Here is a 24,733-nt window from a genome sequence, read left to right as displayed (position 1 = left end):
GTTAACCTCTACTTGGGGTTTTTCAAGTCTCTGATCTTGTACACAATACATGAATTCAGCAGTAAGATTCTATTTGATCGATTCTTAGCCCATTGGAGCACTTCAGGTGTATTCTTATGTCCCAAATTAGGGTATGTACGAGCTGCTCGGAGAATCACAGGTCACACATTGCATCTGTGTAAATCGCAAATGATTCTGTTTATTTGGTTAACCAGCCAAATAATGTATAGTCCTTCAAAACAAATACATTGAAAGGTCACCTGACTTAGCATATCTATAACTTGTTACGCCTCTTTATTACTGATTAGTAAACTTAGCATGTGCAGTGAAGTCAGTCTCAGGACAAATGTCTTCTCCCTAGTAATGTGCTGTCTAAGATCATTAATTGGTAAAATATAAATATTCCTAAACTTAGTCAAGGTTTCTATATGTATAGAAGGTCAAATAAAGTAAAACAGGTAATAAAGAGTTCTATTCACTAATAAGTGTCTAAGACAAAGTCCGTCTGGCTGCACATTTGTGTGAGCGAAGGTCAATTTTTTAAGATTTTTTCTTCTTTATCAGGCCTTGCACTCTTCTGAACAAAAATATCTAAATAGTTTGTCAAGTACGTTAGAAAATGGAAGAGACACAAGATGGTGTTCAACAGACACTATGGTTTCTCTTACACAATGTTATATTAACGATTTGCTTTTACTCTGGCTAGGTAGTGATATGGAAACAGAAGAATTCATAAGTTTGATGAATAACAATACATTTGGCTTATCCTTCACTCACAAATCCTCAGTGCATCAGATTGATTTCTTAGATTTGGAACTATATATAGATACTGGAGTTTTGCTACAGACTGGTACCCACTTTAAAAATATCGATGTTAATAGCTTATTCAATTTCAACAGTGTTCCTTATTGCCGCTGGCTGAAAAATATCCTGTACAGCTAATTTAAATGTATTAGAAAAAGCTGTTTGGAGGGGAAGAAGTTTTTGGAACAATCTAGAATAATCTAAATTCCCTTTAACCCCTTAGTGTCCAGCCCATTGCCTTTTTACGTCCTGGCCTGCTGGGCTTAATTCCCAGAGGACGTAAAAACATGCATCCTCTGGGAATGACAGCCCTGCAGGCTCAGGATGTGACAGCTCCATGCTGCCAGTTACTGGAGCTGTCATCCTGGGGCGGGACCCCACTCCCGTTAAAGTCTATGAAAAGTTAAAAACAATTAAAGTTTCAGCTCCCCTTACAGATCGGATCCATAAGGGGAGCTGAGAATACTCACCCCCGGTCCTCCGCGCTATCCAGTGTCTTCCTCCATGTGCAGAGGGCCGGGAGGCCCAGGAAATTAAAAACTTTATGAGTAGCCAAGAGCAGGGAGCTGTCACCGTGAGCCGCTGTATGCAATTCCCGGTCACATGATCGCTGCTATCCAATAGATAACAGCGATCATGTAAAAGTTGAAAAAAAGTTTGAAAAAAAAAAGGTTGGTTTCATCTCTCCTGATGGATCATATCCATGAGGGGAGATGAAATTAGGTAGCTAAGGGCCCCGGATTTATCCGCAGATGTTACCCTAGCTTCTGCACACGTGTCCATCGCAAAAGCTGCAGATTGCCAGGGTAATTTAAACTCTCCCCACACCTGGCTACTAAATGATTTTTAGGGTGGTGTCCAAAAAGTTGCTTTCTGTATACGAGTAGCTTAATGTCAAGTTTATTGTGGGGTGAAATGCATTGAAACTCTCAAGAAATTTTATTAGTTCTTGTTTGGAGTTCTGAACCATCAACAATCATCTGGATCAACTCCGAATTTGGCATTCTTAAGGCACACCTTGCATTATTTTACTATCAGCCTACTTGTTAGCACTAAGTTACTAAGTTTACAACATTTTACTTAACCTCTAGACAACCAGTCATATGCCTTTACAGCAGCTGTTAATGGGGCTTTATTTTGATATAATCACCTTTTCATGGTGCTTCATCAGAAGATTGGCATGAGTGCTCAGTTGCTGGATAACAGCCTGGCACTTGCTCAAACAGCAGGGACTGGAGAAACCTCTGATCCCCACTGTTTAAACCCTCACATGCCGTGGTCAATGCTCCCTCTGTCACCCACTGGACCCTTGTGATACAATCGCAAGGTCCCAATGGATTGAATGAATATGACCTCTGGGGCTGCCAGCTATGGTGGCCTATGAGGCTCAGCCTCTGACTGAGCTTCATAGGCTTTATATTACACTGCTATATTGAAGTATAGCAGTGTATTAGAAGAATAATAAAAGATGGTGATATTAAATTCCCCTAGTGGGACAAAATAAAAAGTATTTAAAATAATACCAAAAGAATTACCCCCCCCCCCCTTCCTTTACTATGTAAAAAAAATCACAAGTCTAGTAACACTGCATACGTAATGACCCAAAGAAAAAAGTTAGTACATTATTTAACCCGCACGGTGCACGCCATGAAAAAAAATACAAAAAAAACATAGTAAAAATAGCTAATCTTGCCTATGTCGCCTTAAAAAAACAGAATAGAAAGTAATCAAAATGTCATATAGATCAACAAATGAGACCATTAAAAATACAACTCATCCAGCGAAAAATAGATAAAGACTACAGTTCATCCTCCAAAAAAACAACCCCTTATAGAGCTCCGCCGATGGAAACATGAAATCGTTCTGGCTCTTGGGATGTGGTGACTCAAAAACAAATCTTAAGAAAAAACAGCAAAACATAAAAAAACTGCATAAACTTGGTATCTCCAGAATCATGCTGACCCAGAGAATGTGATCATATTATTTATTTTGCATGCTGAATGCCATGAAAAAAAAATCCACAAAATTTTATTTTTTTTTTTTTAAATCGCGGAACTTTTTTTTCCCCCCAATCTCTCTAGAAAGTTTTAAAAAAGTTATACAGTACATTCTATGTACCCAAAAATGATGTAATTAAAAAAACACAACCTGTCTGGACCTTATCCGACCGTAGGGCACAGAAAACCACATGAACCTAGCCAGCATTGTCTTTTCTTCTCCATCTGAATAGCAATCAAACTCCACTTCCCCCTTTTATTTACATTTTTTTGTTCTGTTCATGTTATCTTTGTCAATGTACATGGTCAAAGGATATCTTAATGTGCGACATACTAATTTAATGTATTGCATTGAGTTAGATTTCATAGCAATAGGTTTGTACATCTGCATTAATGCAAAAATGTAATAAAATTCTTTAATGAGAAAAAAAATACAATCTGTCCCGCAAAAAAGGACCTCTCATACGGCTATGTGGAAATAATAATCAAGAAGCTATGGCTATGGCCATGGCTCTAGGAATCAGATGATGAAAAAACCTGAAGAATTAGTTGGTCATTAAGGCGCAATCAAGCTTTCTCACTAAGTGGTTAAGTAGTGCTGCTACTCTAGTAAGGCAATTTAATAGCTCCTCATTCCATAACCTGACCACATTCTGTAGTTGTAGTTTGGAGGAATGCCAAGCCATTTATTATTACTGTATGCATTAAAGGTGTCACACAATGAAGCAGCGTCTGATTGCTCATGGGATGTAATATGGTTTTTGGAAAGTACTTTGTTATTATGAAAGAAGCTTAAAATGAATGATTACAAACTGTTTTTGGCTACTGTTTGCTGCTGTACTGAGTCCCGAGTGTTCTTATTAAGATAATGCATTTCTCTATGTGCATATCACAGAATAGTTATGGGATTCAAATATTGTTCTTCTAAAAATGTGCTACATACAACTGAGTTTTGCTGCGTGTAACATCACATGCCTTGAACTTGTAGACTTATTAACTATACTCTCTGCTAAACTTTCCTCTAGTGGGAAAGCTTTACCCTAGATGAAAAGGAATCCGGCACCCGAATCTTTTCTGACGAGCAGGCAGGTACTCGAAAAGGACGAGACTCGCTCGAGTATCTGCCCTTAACGAGTATGCTCGCTCATCTCTAATAGAGACCCTCTGGTCCTCCATATAAACTTTACTTTAACCCCTTCCCGCTCCTGGACGTACCTGGTACGTCATGGTAGCGGGATACTTCCCGCAACATGACGTACCTGGTACGTCATGTCATTAAAGTGTCGCCGCGGTGACAATCGCGGCGACACAGCAGCGATCCTGGCTGATATCGTCGGCAGACAAGTGAGGCATCCGGGCTGGGGACCAATCAGAGCGGTCCCTCCCCCACGATCGCTGTGATTGGTCAGGGAAAAACTCCCTGACCAATCACAGAGCGGCAGCGGTGTTCGCGCTGTTTAGAATAGGAGCTCTGTCTGCAAGCACCGCAATGTGTTTCCGGTGCTTGTAGAAAGAGCAACCACCGTATTGTGTGCCATAAAAACGAGCGATTAGAGTGTAGATTAGGCAGGGAGTGAGTGTAGTGTAGTGTAGTGTAGTGTAGTGCAGTGTAGTGGAGTGTAGTGTAGTGGAGTGTAGTGTAGCAGAGTGGAGTTAGTGATCAGTGTAGTGGAGAGGAGTTAGTCATCAGTGTGGTGTAGTGGAGTGAGTGTTAGTGATCAGTGTGGTGTAGTGTAGTGAGTGTAGTGAGTGATTGATCAGGCAGTGTAGTGTAGTGAGTGTAGTGAGTGATTGATCAGGCAGTGTAGTGTAGCAGAGTGGAGTGAGTGATCAGAAGTCCAGTGTAGTGTAGTGAGTGAGGGATCTGTAGTGTGTGATCAGAAGTGTAGTGAGTGAGCTGTAGCGTGCGATCAGCAGTGTAGTGTAGCGCAGCGTGTAGTCAGTGTATCCCTTGGTGTAAAAAAAAAAAAAAAAGAAAAGTTCCTGTTCCCATTTTGTTACCTGTCCCGTCACCCGTTATTAGTTAGTGTAGCGTTTAGTTAGTCCGTCTAGTGTGTAGCGTGTCGTTAGTCCGTGTACTGTCAGTGTATTTGTCTGTGTAAAAAAAAAATAAAAAAAAAAAAAAAAAGTTCCTGTTGTTCCCATTTTGTTACCTGTCCCGTCACCCGTTATTAGTTAGTGTAGCGTTTAGTTAGTCCGTCTAGTGTGTAGCGTGTCGTTAGTCCGTGTTGTGTCAGTGTATTCGTCTGTGTAAAAAAAAAACCAAAAAACCAAAAAAGTTCCTGTTGTTTCCATTTCGTTACCTGTCCCGTCACCCGTCATTAGTTAGTGTAGCGTGTCGTTAGTCCGTCTAGTGTGTAGCGTGTCGTTAGTCCGTGTTGTGTCAGTGTATTCGTCTGTGTAAAAAAAAAAAAAAAGAAAAAAAAAAAACACGTGAATACACCACATAAGTTTCCGCGTTCTTTCCGACCCCCGTCCCGTGGTCACCCCATCCCGCAGTGTCCCATCTAATAAAACTTTTTCCCCGTGTGCCCCATTTTATATAAATATGGCCCGCAGGAGGTACACTTCAGAGGAACTGTATGCAATCATTGCATCAGACTCGGACTCAGGTAGTGGTGATGACGACCCCACTTTTTTGGCATTCTCCGACTCCTCATCCTCATCCAGCGAGTCTGAGCTCCCTGCACCCCCGAGAAGGCGTCCAAGGACCGCCACTGACCCCAATGCATCAGATGCTCACTGGAGTACCCCGGAAGATTACAGACCCCAGATCCCTGATTTTATTGGGAACCCAGGGATTCAATTTGATCCGGAAGGGCTCAGAGGGAAGGACTTCTTCAAGTTTTTTTTTTCAGAAGAGTTCATTGCACATATTGTTACCCAGACTAATTTGTACGCCCAGAATTTTATTCAACAAAATCCCACCTCCAGCTATGCCAGACCCGATAAGTGGACCCCAGTGGATGCACCAGAGATACAAAAATTTTGGGGGCTTATACTAACTATGGGGCTAATAAAGAAGCCAACAATCAGGGCGTACTGGACTACCGATATTTTGTACCACACCCCAATGTTCCGCATGGCGATGTCGAGGACGCGCTTTGAGTGTATTTTAAAATTTCTGCACTACAATGACAACCAGCTGTGCCCCCCCAGCGATCACCCCAATTACGATCGGTTGTATAAGATCAGGCCCGTAATAGACCATTTTAACGCCAAGTTTGCCCAGGCGTATGCCCCACAGATAAACATTGCAGTAGACGAGTCCCTGGTACACTTCAAGGGGAGGCTAAAATTCCGCCAGTACCTGCCCAGTAAGCGGGCACGGTATGGTGTGAAGTTGTACAAGCTGTGCGAAAGTTCATCAGGGTACACCCACAAGTTCTGTATTTACGAGGGGAAGGACACTAAAATTGAGCCCCCAGAATGCCCCCCCGTGCTGGGAGTAACAGGGAAAATAGTGTGGGAACTGGTGCACCCACTATTAGACCAGGGTTACCATCTGTACCTGGATAACTTTTATACCAGTGTCCCCCTGTTTCAGTGCCTCGCTTCCAGAGGAACAGTGGCATGTGGCACTGTTCGGAAAAATCAAAAAAGCCTCCCTAAGACGCTGCTTGGGCAACTGCTCAGAAGGGGTGAGAGCCGGGCCCAATGCAGCGACAATGTATTGTGCGTTAAATATAAGGACAAGAGGGATGTCCTTATGTTGACGACAATACACGGCCACAGCAGTACCCCCTGCCCAGTACGAGGTACCAGTGCAGAGACCCCCAAACCAGACTGCGTCCTCGACTATAATAAGTACATGGGAGGGGTCGATCTATCAGACCAGGTACTGGAGCCCTATAGAGCCATGCGGAAAACACGGGTGTGGTACAAAAAACTGTCCGTGCACCTCGTACAGATGGCACTGTATAATGCCTACGTGCTGTTCCGAGGTGCAGGCCACAGGGGGACATTCCTTGAATTTCAAGAGGAAGTTATCAAGGACCTAATATTTGGGGACCAGGAGGTGGGGGAGAGGCCCAGTACTTCTGGAAGCGAGGCCACAAGAATTGTACCAGGGCAGCATTTTCTCAGTGAAATTCCCTCCACTGCGACGAAGGGAACGCCCCAAAAGAGGTGCAGAGTGTGCTACAAACAGGGGATAAGAAAAGACACCAGATACCAGTGTGAAACGTGCCCCACACAACCCGGCCTCTGTATAAATGAGTGTTTTAAGATCTACCACACGTCCCTGAAATTTTAATTTTTTTATTGCCCTGACGTTTTACCCTGATGTACTTCGCACAGCTTGTACATAAAGCCACATGCTAAGTCCTTCCCTTCTGAGCCCTGCGCCCTAAAAACAGTTTAGATTCACATATGGGGCATTTCCCTGTTGGGTAACATCATGGATTACGTTTTCTCCTTCTGCCCCTGGTAAAAAATAAAAATCTGGGCCTAAACTGAGCATTATTGGAAAAATGTGAATTTTTCGTTCTCAATTCAAATTGTTAAAAAAAATTCCTCAAATACCTGTGGGTTCAAACCGCTCACTACACCCCTTAAAAAATTCCCTGAGGGGTGTAGTTTCCAAAATGGGGTCAGTTGTTGGGGGTCTCAAATGCACTGGTACCTCAGGGGCACTGCAAACACTACACGGTGTCTGAAAATTATTCCAGCAAAATCTGCATTAAAAAAAAGCGCTCCTTTGTTTCTGAGCCCTGCCATGTGCCCAAACAACAGTTTACATCCACATATGGGGCATTTCCGTGCTCGAGAGTAATTGGGTAATGTATTATGGACTATGTTTTCTCCTTCTGCCCCTGGTAAAAAATAAAAATCTGGGCCTAAACTGAGCATTATTGGAAAAATGTGAATTTTTCGTTCTCAACTCAAATTGTTAAAAAAAATTCCTCAAATACCTGTGGGTTCAAACCGCTCACTACACCCCTTAAAAAATTCCCTGAGGGGTGTAGTTTCCAAAATGGGGTCAGTTGTTGGGGGTCTCAAATGCACTGGTACCTCAGGGGCACTGCAAACACTACACGGTGTCTGAAAATTATTCCAGCAAAATCTGCATTCAAAAAAAGCGCTCCTTTCTTTCTGAGCCCTGCCATGTGCCCAAACAACAGTTTACATCCACATATGGGGCATTTCCGTGCTCGAGAGTAATTGGGTAATGCATTATGGACTATGTTTTCTCCTTCTGCCCCTGGTGAAAAATGAAAATCTGGGCCTAAAGCTGAACATTATTGGAAAAATGTGAATTTTTCGTTCTCAACTCAAAATGTTAAAAAAAATTCCTCAAATACCTGTGGGTTCAAACCGCTCACTACACCCCTTAAAAAATTCCCTGAGGGGTGTAGTTTCCAAAATGGGGTCAGTTGTTGGGGGTTTCAAATGCACTGGTACCTCAGGGGCACTGCAAACACTACATGGGGTCTGAAAATTATTCCAGCAAAATCTGCATTCAAAAAGCCAAGAAGCGCTCCTATCCTTCTGAGTCCTGCCATGTGCCCATACAACAGGCTACGTCCACATATGGGGCATTTCCGTGTTCGAGAGCAACTGGGTAACGCATCATGGGGTACGTTTTTTCCTTCTGCCACTGGTAAAAAATATAAATCTGGGCCTAAAGCTGAACATTATGTGAAAAATGTGATTTTTTTGTATTGAACTCAAACTGTTAAAAAAATTCCTCAAATACCTGTGGGTTCAAACCGCTCACTACACCCCTTAAAAAATTCCCTGAGGGGTGTAGTTTCCAAAATGGGGTCAGTTGTTGGGGGTTTCAAATGCACTGGTACCTCAGGGGCACTGCAAACACTACATGGGGTCTGAAAATTATTCCAGCAAAATCTGCATTCAAAAAGCCAAGAAGCGCTCCTATCCTTCTGAGTCCTGCCATGTGCCCATACAACAGGCTACGTCCACATATGGGGCATTTCCGTGTTCGAGAGCAACTGGGTAACGCATCATGGGGTATGTTTTTTCCTTCTGCCACTGGTAAAAAATATAAATCTGGGCCTAAAGCTGAACATTATGTGAAAAATGTGATTTTTTTGTATTGAACTCAAACTGTTAAAAAAATTCCTCAAATACCTGTGGGTTCAAACCGCTCACTACACCCCTTAAAAAATTCCCTGAGGGGTGTAGTTTCCAAAATGGGGTCAGTTGTTGGGGGTTTCAAATGCACTGGTACCTCAGGGGCACTGCAAACACTACATGGGGTCTGAAAATTATTCCAGCAAAATCTGCATTCAAAAAGCCAAGAAGCGCTCCTATCCTTCTGAGTCCTGCCATGTGCCCATACAACAGGCTACGTCCACATATGGGGCATTTCCGTGTTCGAGAGCAACTGGGTAACGCATCATGGGGTATGTTTTTTCCTTCTGCCACTGGTAAAAAATATAAATCTGGGCCTAAAGCTGAACATTATGTGAAAAATGTGATTTTTTTGTATTGAACTCAAACTGTTAAAAAAAATTCCTCAAACATCTGTGGGTTCAAACCGCTCACTACACCCCTTAATAAATTCCCTGAGGGGTGTAGTTTCCAAAATGGGGTCAGTTATTGGGGGTTTCAAATGTACTGCTACCTCAGGGGCACTGCAAACACTACATGGGGTCTGAAAATTATTCCTGCCAAATCTGCATTCAAAAAGACAAGAAGCGCTCCTTTCCTTCTGAGACCTACCATGTGCCCATACAACAGGCTACGTCCACATATGGGGCATTTCTAAAAACTGCGGAATCTGGGTCATACATTCCAAGTTTTGTTTCTTTGCTAACTCCTACTGTTTTATATTAAAAAAAAGGTTTTATATTGAAAATCAGTAGAAAAAAGGAACTGTTCTAATTTTTGATGCACTTTCCTTTAATTCCTGTAAAACATCTAAAGGGTTAATAAACTTTCTAAATGCCATTTTGAATACTTTGAAGGGTGCTGATTTTAAAATGGGGCAATTCATAGGGGATTCTGATATACAGGCTCGGCAAAACTATGTCTGAACTGCATTGGTCCTTAAAAAATTTAGATTTTGAAATTTGCTAGTAAATGTGAAAAATTACTGCTAAATTTATATACTTTGTGGAGTCTGCAAAAAGTAAAATAACACTTAAAAAATGATTGCTGTGTAAAGTAGGCCTATGGGAAATGTTAATTAATAACTATGTTGTGGTGTTTGACTTTCTATCTTACAAAGAAAACAATTCAAAGTTTGAAAATTGTGAATTTTTCCAAATTTTCAGTAAATTTGGATTTTTTTTCCAAATAAGGACAAAATTTATTGATGAAATTTTTACACTAACATAAAGTACAATATGTCACGAAAAAACAATCTCAGAATCACCTTGATAAGTAAAAGCATTCAAAAGTTATTAGCACAGAAAGTGACAGATGTCAGATTTGAAAAATAAGGCTTGGTCCTTAAGCTCAAAATAGGCCATGTCATTAAGGGGTTAAAGGATGAATGTAAACTCAAAATACCTCCTGGTGGACTCCTTTTTCATATTTTGCCATGGTTCCTCCAATTTCATGTTGCCTGTTCATTTAGGTATTATGGCCACCAGCTTCTCAGACTATGCTATACATAATGTGCTTTAGTAGTCTGAGGCCCCCCTTGCTCTTTGATGGACAGAACATCTTGTGTCACTCATTAATATAAAGCTCTAATTTCACAACCTTCACTTAAATTCTAATTAGTAACACACCAGGCTTGAAATACTATAGAGACTAGGTATTAGTGTATCTTGACGCCACCAGGAGCTAGGGGTTTGACAGGGAGAATGCCCCTGTCACACCCCCAGCTCCCGATAGGGTCAAGACACGAAGGTCCTCTAGTGTGCATTGCTAACTGGCTGCCCTGCTGCCTTAGGCTGATGGTGACATCAATGTTAGCGGTGTAAGCTGGCAGAATGAAGATGTAATACTGAGAATTAACCATCAGGCTAAGGCAGCAGGGCAGCCAGTCATCAATGCAGACGCTGCAGCGATCAGTGTGAGCGGAGCCGCCGTCCCCGGCTCCCAGGCGGCGGCCACCCCAGTGCTGAGTTGCGGCAGCCGATGCAGAGCCTCTGCTCCGTGACGCCCGCTCCCCTGCTCACTGCCATCTTCCAGCTGCCCGTGCATCTGTTCCGCCGCCTGGACGTCCAGCTGCCCAGCGGCTGACTGCTGCGTGCCAGCAGTCGCTGTAGCCTCTCGGCTCCCTGCTGTCCGATCCACCCCGTCACCGCTGCAAACCTACATGAACGACACGCATCTTCTGCTCCGCCGGCCGAATAGCTGGGCGGCATCTGCCACAGCCTCTGCTTTCCCTGCCACCCACTCCCTCGCTCATCCACTGCCAAAGTGGCCGCTGGGCACGCATGTGCTGCTCCACGGTCACTACACCCGGCTACTTGCCGACTCCTCTCTGCTACGTCCTGGCTGTACTGAATGCTTAGTGGCCTTCCAGGACCTACAAGCCAAGCTGATAAGCAGCCAATCACTGACAGGGGGCGTCACCCCACTGTCAATCATGACTCCACCAGGACTTCCTGGTGGGGCCAAGATACACCAATACCTAGAGACTAGTTAGACCTCAATAAATATTGGTTACAGAAAAGAGTGCCTTTAGCTCCTGAAGGACGTTTGTGTGTAATCATCTCTCTGTCACTCCTTCTTCTCCTACCCTCTGCTGCCATTGACATCAATGAACATAACGACCCTCACCCCTCCTCTCCTTCCTGTTCTGCTGTACTACCATCTCCAGTATCTCACTTGACATCAGGCAGTGGACAGCAAGTTAGGAGAACGTGAGACCCTTTAAGGAACAGCACCTTATCATGTAAGCACAAATTGATTGAAGAATTAGTAACCATTTAAAGGGGTTGTCCCGCGAAACAAAGTTGGGGTATACACTTCTGTATGGCCATATTAATGCACTTTGTAATGTACATTGTGCATTAATTATGAGCCATACAGAAGTTATTCACTTACCTGTTGCGTTGCTGGCGTCCCCGTCTCCATGGTGCCGTCTAATTTTCAGCGTCTAATCGCCCGATTAGGCGCGCTTGCGCAGTCCGGTCTTCTCCCTTCTGAATGGGGCCGCTCGTGCCAGAGAGCTGCTCCTCGTAGCTCCGCCCCGTCACGTGTGCCGATTCCAGCCAATCAGGAGGCTGGAATCGGCAATGGACCGCACAGAAGACCTGCGGTCCACCGAGGGTGAAGATCCTGGCGGCCATCTTCGCAAGGTAAGTAAGAAGTCACCGGAGCGCGGGGATTCGGGTAAGTACTATCCGTTTTTGTTTTTTTTTAAACCCCTGCATCGGGTTTGTCTCGCGCCGAACGGGGGGGCTATTGAAAAAAAACAAAAAAACGTTTCGGCGCGGGACAACCCCTTTAAGTTAACAATATGTCTTTTAGCTGATTCTAAAAAAGCTAGATAACAACTACTACCGTATGTATCCTTTTACACCATCACAATGGGCAGATATGAGATTAAAAAAAAGAAACTAAAAAACTATTTTTTTAAATCCCACCCTCGAATTTATTCTTACCTTGAACAAAAAAACACATGAGAAACTGCAATCTACACCAAAATGCACTGTGTGAATATGGCTTGAGGTTCTATTCACACATCTCATTTTAATGTAGCTGTAACCCCCAGCTTTACAAGTCTTGTGACTGGGAAATCTACCTAGGTATGCAGCAGTACAGGCTAAGGACATGTATACTGCTTTGGTGTTCTTTATACATTCATCTCTGAGAGTTAGCATCCAAGTTTAGTGCTTACCACCCATCACATAAACTGTAACTATATAAACTGTCATTCAGCTATCTGTAAGCACAGCTTTACAGTTGTATGGGAAGGGCTCAGGGCTCAGTCACACGGGCGCATCGGCACCCATACACAGGCGCCAGTGCGCCCGTGTGACTGAGGCCTTACCTCAAGACATACGTCTCTCTGCAGCGCTGAAGAAAGAACACATGACCAGCAATGAAGCCAGTCACATGTTCTTTCTCCCGGCGCTGCAGAGAGACGTCCGTCTTGAGGTACGACTGTCTTCCTCCTGCAGAAACACGGGGGCCGATGCGCCCGTGTGACTGAGCCCTCACATTCATTAAGAATAAGTATATCTGTAGAGATTCATCAGCAATCTGCTTCTTGAGGGAATGCTATCAGCCAGTAAAGCGTTAAAGACACTAGAATCTGGTTGTTCTGTTTTATGGAGAGTATAAAAAGTTTCTTTTTAACTGCATCTACTTACACGGGACATAAATAATAGGAATTGTTATGCAACTCGATCCTTATGTGGCCCCTGAACAATTGCCATTTATGGAACTGTAGGAATACATTTCCCGTAACAATGTGGTATGGTTGGGATATAATTTACCACGCAGAATGCTTTGTATAAAAAGAAGCATTAATATCCTTGCTGGGGCTATGGCAGTGTTTACACTTTAAATTACTATAACTTAAAAATGGTCCCAGTCCAGGGGGTTTAAAATTGTAATCTAGGTCACAGTTGGGAACACTATGATGTTATAATAGAAGGCTTTAATCAACATACAGTAGCATGTACAGTACTATGTGCAGCAACCGTGTACGTGACTCATTAATCTGTGTTTGCTTTTGGATGCTGCTTGTATGATTGGGTTTTGTAGTCTATTCAGTGGTAGAAAAAGTCTTGTCCTTTGTGGTTGAGATTCACTATTTAAGGGGCATAGCTAAAGGCACATGGGCTCAGGTGCAAAAGTTTAGCTTGGCGACCCCTGCTACTATTTTGCATGGCTACCAGTTTTGGTTTGCCCCATAAAATACGTATATCATATAAAATCAAACAAAATTTTTATAAGAGAATGTTTCTAACATGGTGGCTTAGTTACAGCAGCTCAGCTCTATTAACCTCTATAAAATGCAGTCACCATATAATAGTGAGAAATCAGTTCTACACAGTGATAGTGATCATAGTGTAATTATCTCCAGTGATCACAAGTGACGTCTCTCATTGGTGTCGTCCACTTTCACTTTTATTCTCTATCCAACCCATACCACCATGAAGATTTCTTACAGCTATGACGTGTCTCTGCACACTCTCCCCATCCTGTCAATCCCCCCATTGCACCTACAGTAAAAGTGCCCCCTCTTGTGCCCTATAAAGTAACAAAGTAACACTGCTCAAACACAGTAATAATGCCCCCAAGCAGTAGTGCCTTTCTTGTGCGCCCACACTGTAATAACACTTCTTTATGCCCTACATAGTAGTAATTTGCTTATGCACCCCCCACAAAGGAATAATGCCCACTTTGTGTGCCAGAAAAGTAATAATACACATCCATGCTCACAAAGCCATAGTGGTCCCTTTTTGCCACGTAAAGCAGTTGTTTGAGTTTTTTTTTTATTATTCCGGATCCCCATGAATAAAAATAATAATAGTATACTCACCTCTTCCCACAGCTCCAGTGCTGTGGCTCTGTTTTCTGCACCTGGTCTGCATTGACAGGCTGTAAATGGCTTGTTTATGGGATGTCACAGGCTGTTCCGGCCAATCATAGACCTCAGCGCTTCTGTGCACAGTCTGCTGCAAGTTGCCTATAGTGCATTAGCAGAGACCTGATGATGTGGCACTGGAGCTATGGAGAGTCAGGACAGGTATACTATTATTATTTTTATACATGTGGAGCGTGATACTGTATATTTATTTTTTTTATGTAACTTTGACAACCCTCCTTAAAGTAATAGAGCCCCACCTTGCCCTTTTAAACTAATAGATCCCTCCAGTGCTACTATAAAGAAATAGAGCTGCCTGTGCCCTTCATACCTCCAAAAAAGCCCCCCCCCACACACACACACACAGCACCCCCATCCAGCCATGCAGGAAGATCACTGTAGCAGCCTATTACTTCTCACCTGGACAGGGACGTGGGAGGAGCAGTGCAGTGATGCAATCAGTCAGTGGGTCCCCCTTGCTTAAGGGCCTGGTTGAAGTTGCAACCCCCGCAACCCCTATTGCTATGCCACTGGTTCATTTGTATACTCAGAAATGATGTAACCGAAGGGCCTTTTACACAGAGTGATTATGATCTGAAAAATTGCTAGATTGAGTGAAAGTTCCTAAATAATGGCCAGTTTAAAGATATGCAACAAGCGACTAATCAGAGGCAATTTGCTCTTTTGTTGTTGATCGCATCTTTTATGATTACCTAAAAATTTTACTTTGTTGGCAGTACATCCGCCTGTGTAAGCAAGAGCAGCCATCTGCTTGATGGTAGTAATGAAAACAGCAGGAGAGGAGGAAAATCAAGTGATCAGTGACTGTAACATATAAGTAAAAGTCTTACAAATGTTCATGACTTACTTATATCGTCAACTGGTGCTGGTATTACCAATTCATCTTCCCCTCCCGTGTAGAAGGATCTTCAGAGTACATGACTTCTTGTACAGTTTTCTAGTGGCTCCTGCTGGCCTTATGTAAAGATCTGTAGTTTAGAACTGAAGTGTAATGCCATAACAGAGAAAACCATCTAGGACTACTTCTGCACATGTAGCAGCACGTGGAAGAATAGCCCAGGGTACTAGCCAACGTGATCTAAGAATTCCTACAGAATGTGCCAAGGGGGATTCTTTAGTAAGTGGGTTGATACAATTACTGTACAGAGATACCAAACTTATATAATTTTTTATGTTTTGATACCTAAAAAAATAAAATATTTCTTCAAAAAATAATAAAAAATAGCTTTCTGTCACCATCTTATGACCCACGTAACTTTTTTGCCAGCAACAGAGCTGCATGAGGGGTTGTTTTTTGGGTGGTGACCTGTCGTTTTTTATTCATACCATTTGGGGGTATATACATCTTTTTTATTCAATTTTCTTCCTTGTAGACAATGTGTCCAAAAAAACTTCTGGTATGGCGTATTTTTTTCTGATAGAATTAATTCTGTGGGATAAATAATGTGATATTTCAATCAATTTGACTTTTATGGCTATAGTGATACCAATTTTCTTTTTCACTTTATTTTATGATTTGTGATGCAATTACTGGGAAAAGTATTTTTAGCTTTTAAAAAATGTTTTACATTTACCGATCACTAAAAAACGTTATTAATCATACTTTTATTTTATTTTGGTCCCCTATAGGGGACTTAAACTGGCAATCGTCTGATTCCATGTACAAGATGCTGTAATGATTCAGTATTGCAATAGATCATAGCTCTACAGACAGTCTCTATTAAGACCTGCCAGAGGCACGGATTAATAGGTAAAACCATAGCAGCCCTGGTGGCCTTCAGTAGACTCTGGGATGCCTGGGTAAGCAAATGGCAGCCTGCAATCTTGTTGCAGGTGGGCCATTCAAGTGACAGAGAGAGCCCTCTCTCTGTTGGACCTTTTAAATTGCAATTTCAGAACTGACAGAGCCATGAAAAGGGTTAACAGTAGGTATCTGAGTTACCATTTATGTATGGCGGATGTCAGGAAGGGGCTAAAAAAATTTGGTGCCTTTTACAATTCTCCTTAGCCGCTCTCTTTTTTCATCTAGAGGTAAAAAATGTCTAAAACACTTACGTTTGCTGCACGCCATATTTACCTTTGCAATAGAATTTAGCTGCATTTTGCAGATTGAATCTCCCCCACTGTGTGCACAACAGAAATACGGCTTGCACTTGGTTCTACAGTACCTGCTATAGTCTGCATGCTGTGACTGGCTAAGCAAAATCAAAGGCAGTATAGTGGATCAGTGATTATATTGCTACAGTCTGTGGAATTGCAGGAACGTTAATAAAAGCTGATGGTTTATTATTTCAATTGAGAGAAATGTAACCGTAAAATGCATGTTTGATAAAAACACTTCATAATGTTGCTTGCAATAAGTTGTGCCTACATCTACAAGGGAAATATTCATTGATGACAAGCAAGTCAACCGAACAAAATCTTTAAACAGATCTAGCTGCTAAAAGCCCCTTTAATAGGCTGATATTGCTAGAAAACGTGGGTAGCCACAGTTGGGACAACCTCTTTAAATATGCTTTTGATAAGGGCTACGTAGAGATTTTATGATATGCTGACCACCGAAATAATGTGTTGTGTAACAACTGCAGTGCAGGGAATACACTGAGCTATGACACATGCACTTCCATGAGATTTTTATGAATTTTTGTACAAGAACATATCAAGGAGGAAGACAAGGGGTAAAAATAAAGCACATACGTTCCATCCCTAATGAACCTATTATATGTAAGTTGCGATACCTATGTAACTGTCATAAGACTGTCATGTCACTGTTGTGCAACAAATGTATCAATAAGGGTCTTTTCTCATCTGTGTTGAACGGCCTGTTTGTAGGCATACCGCGGAGGGGACTGCAAGTGAGTAGAAAGATAAAAATGACAGATTTGGAATCAGCATTTTTCTTTTAATCTATTTACTGAATACTGTAGTTTAAGGGGGGTTTCGAATGTGACAGATTCCCTTTAATCCCTTAAGGACCAGGCTGTTTTGTACCTTGAGGACCAGACACTTTTTAGTGATTTTACCCATGTGGTGGTTTATCTGCTCTATTTTTTTCCCTTAATGATAATTTAAAAATCTACATGGGCTGACGGACATTTACAGACAGACAAACAGCTAAGTCTATGTGGAAACCTTAATGGGAGCTCAAAGATAGGAGTATCTCTTGTTCATCCCAAAGGCTGTGGATGAGACAGCAATAGGTACCACTAGACTGAAAAATATAAAAAACACAGAGTACAGTTGATTGTCAAGATGTATAGACAATCGAATAACTGTACTACAAGGCTCTAGACTACCGTGTACAAACGATTGACAAAATGTTTGGACCATAAAGTATTGTACTAAAGGGCTAGACTAATCTTGGTAGATCTTGGTTCAATAATTAGTTCGACATTGATATCTATCTTGGTTCTAGATTATTGTAGTTCAAAAATTGGTGCGGTTCAACACGTTTCCCTGCTACGTTACTAGCAGTTCATCGGGAACCTAATTTGTATCATATGGTTAGAATGTGTGAGAGAGTAGTCCCCCCAAATAATGGACAGGGTGAAAACTTTTAGATCAGAACCAGTATTATCTGACGCATCATCACAGATGACTAAGTTTGATGAAACTGATATAGTAACACACACTGTGTGATGTCTATGGATAATAAATGGAACGCAACTGGGTTAGCATAAACCAGTTTGCCTTTCCAGGTGAAACACAGAGACAGTAATCACTTCTCTTGATAGTGTCCAATACAGACTCTCAGATCTAATATCATGTGTGTGACAATAGGTTTGAACCATATATAGATGCCCCAAGGATGGCTGATACATGCTACTATCCGAATGGGGATTTTATCAGATAAGGAGCTGAGCTATGACCACAGGAAGAGATCTGAAGAGGATGTATGGAACTAGTGCTCCACGAGATTGCTCATGGGAGACTCCTGTTGGTCAAAATTGCTCTATAGACTGCCCCAAGTAACTGACTATATCGGTTAAGGATAGGATCCTCCCTTAATGCTTGGTGGAGCAGTCCCAGTTGTTAGCAGAGATGATGCGCCAAAAAAAAAAAAAATGATAAAGAAAAACAATAAAGTCTGTGACTTTTAGCATCATCTCTGCTAAGAACTGGGACTGCTACCCCAAGCATTAGGAGAGGATACTATCCTTATCTGATATAGTCAGTTACTTGGGGCAGTCTATAGAGCAACATGACCGCCAGCTCTCGTAGTAGAAATTACACTAGTGAAAGGAGAAGGAGCTAAAAACCTCTTCTCCCTTCTCCTTGAGGGTTCTCAGCTATGACTAACAGCTGACAGTCGACTTGCTTCTGATTGATTGCAGAAGCAGGGGCTTTAATCCGCCGCCATATTTTATCAGCTGCGATTAAAGCACAGGGCCAACTGCCGTAAATCTCCATTGCTTGGTCCTTAATGGATTAAAGGGGTTGTGCCAAGTTGGCATTCCCTGTTCATATTCTCTATTAGGACATATGAACATCATAAAGTGTGGTTCTCTGCTTGTACACCCCATCCGCTGTGTCCCAGAACAGAGAGCAGATCCCATGTGAATGGTGATCCCACAATACTACTGCACAAGAAATGTCAGGTTGGCCATTGCTGCTAAATCAGCTGTTTTCCAGGACAGCCCCAAGCCCCACATTTTCATACGGGCTGTGCATCTTGGCAGAAAACCCTTAAGTTTCCAAAAATGTATATGCTATTAAGAATTCTTTATCAAGTGAAGCCTCTAATATAACCATGTTTTCATTGCAGGAGAGGGAAAGACAAAGAACGCCAAAGGAAAAGGGAACAAGAACCAAAATACGGGGACAGGAAATAATAAGAAAAAAAATCAACAAAGAGTAACATCAATGCCCATCACTCCTTCTGTCCCAACAAAATAGCTGTCACTATAGGGTCCAGCACCAACAAGAAAATCATGCTGCTATATATCTAAGACGCTTTCTTGAACTGGAGCACTGCTAAAACTTAAGCACCTACACCATTGGCGAATTATTTGCCACCTCTTACGGTTAGCAAACTGAATTTATATTGCCATAAGGATGGGAAAATTTTACCCAGGACTTCTGCAGAGGAAAAGAAAGGGTAAAGAGCTATTTCTTGATCAATACTGCAAAGGCATGACTTCCCAGTCAGAGGATAACTATGTGGAGGTGATCCTGAAGATATTTCAACTTCGGTAGAAGTTACAAAGGCTGGAAAGTTACAAAGTTTTGAGAAACAGTAATTAACTGTGGATTTTCATGTCACCTAGAGTATTCCCCACTGTTCCCTTCCTTCCCTTTAAGTCTGTGTTTTCAGGTATTTGTATGACTTAATCTTCGGGGAGTATATGTTAAACATTTGTGACCAATGGTTGTGGTCATCATTATGAAAAAAGCAGGAAAAATAAAGAACTGAGCAAGCTTCTGAAGGAGGACGTTAAGGAGATGTATCAATGAGTATGGGGCAGTTACAATGAACTAAAGAAGTTTTATTTTCAAATGGATTTCTAAGTGTTTTATTGTAACATAACGAAGGTAATTAAATAATAACATAACAAGGTATGGTATGAGTGAATGCACACACAGTACACAATGGTTACAAAGGAAAAGTGCATTAGTTCAGGGGTAACTAGAATTCAAAGGGTCCCATATAGTCCCAAATAGAAATACAAACAGTAGCAAAACTACTTGCAACCAAAAGACAGACAGTAGTGCAATATGAGAGATCTTCTGCGCAAAGCTGAATCCACTGGTAAATTTTGACACCAGAAAACACCGACAAAGAAAAATGTTTGAATGGGACCCTTAAAGGGTTCTCCAAAAATTTTACAATTGATCATCTATCCTCATCAATAGTTAATCAGCTCAATGGGAGCTGTGCCTGCAGTCCCAAACTGGGACTCTACAATGTTGACATCGCTCCGGCTGACTGCACTCATAGCAGGCCCAGCAATCAGCTGATCAGTGGGGATTCCAAGTGGTGAACCTCCGCCGATCAACTATTGATGGTCTATCCTGAGGATAGGTCATCAGTAGTAAAAGTTCTGGAGAAATCCTTTAGGCCTCTGAACTACATCGCAGCTGTTACTGTTAAAGCTACGTCCATGGCTGGACCACAATTAATTGGTAAGCAAATGGTGATTGAGTACAAAAATTACAAAGCACTTTGGTTTCCAAGTCTACTGGTTTAGTCCAACTAAAGCATAAAGCTTGTTCATACCTTAACAGAATTAAAGGAATTGTCCAGTGGCTACAAAAAAGCCCCCTAATGACCACTTTGAAAATAAACTAAGGTATGCTTACCTGTTGCATGCCCCTGCCACACGGGATCTCCACTCACTTCCAGGTAGTGCAGTTATGCGCCATCTAAGTGCCAATCACTGGACTTGGCGGAACCAATGCAGTCATGCGCTTTGATGGCATGTGACTGTGATACCCAGAGGTGAGACCAGGAAGGCCTGAGTGGCAGGAGCACACAACTAGTTTTGAACAACATTCAAAACGTTTGTGTAGTCTGATGTTGCATGCATGTTTTACTTCTTTCCAGCTGCTCCTCTTCTACGGTCTTAGCAGTGGTAGACAGAGGAACAGATAACAGTAGGATTAAACTACACAATGCTTTTTATGAAGTCTATAACCATGGAGACACATAAATCTTCAGAGGAGCTGCTGTAGACACAAAATGGTTGGATATTTTTAATCAATACTATTTACAAAGTTGCTGATTTTTATTTTTTGAAATAACCGATATGATAAAATAAATGTACTTTAGGGAAAAACTCACAAAAGGACCATATGGCGAAACTCATGCAACTATATACCTATAACCTGTCAGAAAAAAATTTGTATATGCGCGTTACATGCATACAGCTATATAGTTGTATTCAAAAACACAGTTGAGTGCATTTCAGCTCAGGGCTGTGGAATCCAGGCGTATACTGTCCACACATATACCATAAGGATACCCTTTGGAATATGTTGGACATTAAAATCTATCAGCATGTTGACCAATATATCTAGAGATTTCACAACCTCAGTAGATGTCGTCTGTATTTAAACCTTTTCTTCTTGGCATGAAACTATCTCATATGCGTTCTCTGTGAATATCACTCATTTGCTTAATATCAGGCAAATTATTTTACTTTTAGTCATAACTTTCAAGGAGTTATACCACAATTGCAAGTCAACTTGTTGATTGGTAGAGGTATCACCACTGAGACCCCCGCTGCTCTTGAGAACGTGGCTCCCATGTACCACTCTCCTGTCACTGTAGGGGTTGCACATACACGGTGAGTGCTTCATGAGTTTCAATGGGGTTGATGGAAATAGTCGAGCGGTACCTACTCGGGGATATCTCTGTGAATGGAGTGCTAGTGCACTTGCGCGACCTGCGCTGCATTCAGTCTCCTGAACCCTGCAGTGAGGAGCACGGGGGACATGGGACCCTCGTTCTCAAAAGCAGTGGGGGTTTCAAGGTGGAACCACCACCAATCAGCAAGTGATCTCCTATACGATGGAGAAGGGATAACTTGCAGTTGTGGTACAACGCCTTTGAGATTTTCAGCTGTAGTGAAAAGTGAAGCACACAGACTATTCCAACTATTGTATCCAACAGGAATTATTTACTTACTTTGCCTTTATCGAGAAAACATCTACATGGTTTCAAGCGAAAAGGCTATTTATCACTCCCACATGTAGAACTGAAAACATTTCCACCTCTTCAGGAACAATCCGCAGCAGAAAGGAATATTATGCAATCTAGATTACATAAATAAATACACAAATGTAAAACTTTTTTGTACTACATATTATGCAACTTTTTATTTAGCTTTTTGCAAAATGCTTTGAAAAACTAAATTCTGTTCAATAAAAAGCATACTAGTCACAAGCAAAACATCTTAAGAATAGGGATCCACACTGCGGCAACTGCATTTGGCCAAAACTTCTGCCACCTGCGGTAACCAATGACTGCACGATTTTGCCAGTAAAACTGTTCCTTTACCTGCAAAATCTTCCGGTCATTTGCCACCGTAGGTAGGTGAGGTTGCAGCCTCATGTCACAGGCTGCTGCAGACAATCACAGACTTTAGCATTTGACAGCTGAGGTCTATGATTGGCTTTAGCATGTTGTGACGTCCTATAAACAGGCTGACTATAGCCTGTCAAAACATACACGTCATCGATAAAGGACCTGCAGCACTGGACATGTAAGGACCTAGAATTGGTATCGGCTCTTCTAATTATTTCTGGCTATGGGCAGCAGGATTTTTAAAAAAATAGGTGGAAAAATGCCTTTAATTTAGTATGTAATATATTTGCATTATCTTAAAGAAAAGTTATATTGTTTCATTGCAGGGAAGAATGTTTGTGGTACTTATCCCCTGTGACCAACTCTCTAACCTCAAAGCTCCTAACTTTGTGTATTAGGCTTCTTTCCCACGAGCGTATATCGGACCGCCGTTTTCACGGCTGGCCGATATGCGCTGTGATCTGATGTATTGGATTCCAATGCATCAGATCACATGGGCATATTCTCGTGACGTAAAAGCGCCCAGCCGGCCAATATAGCGCCAGGCGTTTTTACGTCGGGCGCAAAAGATAGTCCTGGTCTCCTCCTTTTATTTTATTACATACTTTGTCACCCCACTGACACTAATGCCTTAGGATTCTTAGAAAACCCTTTAAATCTTTTTATTTAATGAAATCCCACTAAATAGACATTTTGTGAATAACTTAGAATAATTTAGAATCATAGAATGGCAGAGTTGGAAGATCCTCTAGAATCATCGGGTCCAACCCCCTGCTCAGTGGCAGATGACTTCCATTGAAGAATTAAACCACTTCCCATGGCAATCTGTTCCACTCATTGATTACCTTCACTGTCAAAAGGGTTTCTAACATTCAATCTGCATCTCCTCCCTTTCAGTTGCATTACATTGCTTCTAGTCTTTCCTTGTGCAAATCAGAACAGGGCTGATCCCTCTGCACTGTGACAGCCCTTCAGATATTTGTAGTCCACTATTAAGTCTCCTCTCGGCCTTCTTTTTTGCAAGCTAAACATTCCCAGATCCATTAACCGTTTCTTATAAGACATGGTTTCCAGACCGCTCAGCCTACTGTTAGCTCTTCTTTGAACTTGCTCCAGTTTGTCAATGTCTTTTTTATATTGCGTTGCCCAGAACTGGACACAGTATTCCAGATGAGGTCTGATTAAGGAAGAATAGAGGGGGATAATTGCCTCACGTGATCTAGACCAGTGTTCCCCAACTCTGGTCCTCCTGGACCGCCAACAGGTCATGTTTTCAGGATTTCCTCAGTGTTGTACAGGTGATGTAATTATTGTCAGTGCCTCAGACATTTCCACAGGTGTTCTTACTATAGGATATCCTGAAAACATGACCTGTTGGTGGTCCCTGAGGACTGGAGTTGGGGACCCCTGATCTAGACTCTATGCTTCTCTTAATACATCCCATAATTGTGTTTGCCTTTTTTGCTGCTGCATCACACTGTTGACTCATATTCAGTCTGTGATCTATTAGTATAGCCAAGTCTTTTTCACAAGTTCTGCTGCTTAGCCCAATTCTTCCTATTCTGTATGTTCTTTTTACATTTTTCTTACCCAGATGTAGGATTTTGCATTTCTCCCTGGTAAATACCATTCTGTTAGTTGCTGCCCACTGTTCAATCTTGTCTAGATGTTTTTGCATCCTCTATCTTCTCTTGTGTTAGCTATTCCTTCTAGCTTTGTGTTGTCTGCAAATTTGATCAGTTTCTCATCAATTCCTTCCTCCAGATCATTAATAAAAATGTTGAAGAACACTGGGCCCAGGACAGAGCCTTGTGGTACCCCACTTGAGACATTCTTCCACTTGGATGTGCAGCCATTTATGACCTCTCTTTGAGTACGATCACTTAGCTACTTGTAAATCCAACTAACAGTTGCTTTGTCAATCCCATATTTGGCCATTTTTAAAAATAAGGATGGTATGAGATACTTTGTCAAATGCTTTACTAAAGTAAAGATGTACTTTATCCACCACATTTCCCTGATCAAGCCAGTTTGTGATTCTGTCATAAAAGGAAATTAGATTTGTCTGGCACGACTTGTTTGTTACAAACCCATGCTGGCTCTTGTTAATTACTCCATTCTCATAGAAGTATTGCATACATGCTGTTTAATAATTTGTTCAAAGATCTTTCCCGGTATAGAAGGCAGACTCACCTGTAGTTTCCTGAGTCCACATTATTCCTTTTTTTTGAAGATAGGGACAACATTTTCCCTACTTCAATCTTCTGGGACTTCTCCTGTTCTCCGGGAATTTTTAAAGATTATGCAAAGCGGTTCACAAAATACATCTGCTGCTCTCTTCAGTACTTCATCTGGACCTGGAGACTTGAATTAATTTAAGTTAGCTAAGTGTTCCCTCATCATCTTGGATTCTGTTATTCT

General features: G+C 41.8%; 1 protein-coding gene across 2 annotated transcripts in view; it reads left to right on the top strand.

The window, feature by feature from the left end:
• Window positions 1-19,787, top strand: part of RSPO1 (R-spondin 1) — a 182,552-nt gene extending 162,765 nt beyond the window's left edge. For both annotated transcript variants that reach the window (XM_066574856.1, XM_066574862.1), the window contains exon 6: window positions 19,052-19,787. In XM_066574856.1, the coding sequence (XP_066430953.1) occupies window positions 19,052-19,182 (131 nt within the window). In that variant the 3' untranslated portion in view covers window positions 19,183-19,787. The remainder of the gene's footprint in view (window positions 1-19,051) is intronic.
• The last annotated feature ends 4,946 nt before the right edge of the window (window positions 19,788-24,733 follow it).

This window comes from Eleutherodactylus coqui, chromosome 1 (assembly GCF_035609145.1).
Source record: "Eleutherodactylus coqui strain aEleCoq1 chromosome 1, aEleCoq1.hap1, whole genome shotgun sequence".
Classification (NCBI taxonomy): Eukaryota; Metazoa; Chordata; class Amphibia; order Anura; family Eleutherodactylidae; genus Eleutherodactylus; species Eleutherodactylus coqui.
The sequence above is the reverse complement of the archived record's forward strand: the minus strand, read 5'-3'. Positions and strand labels throughout refer to the sequence as shown.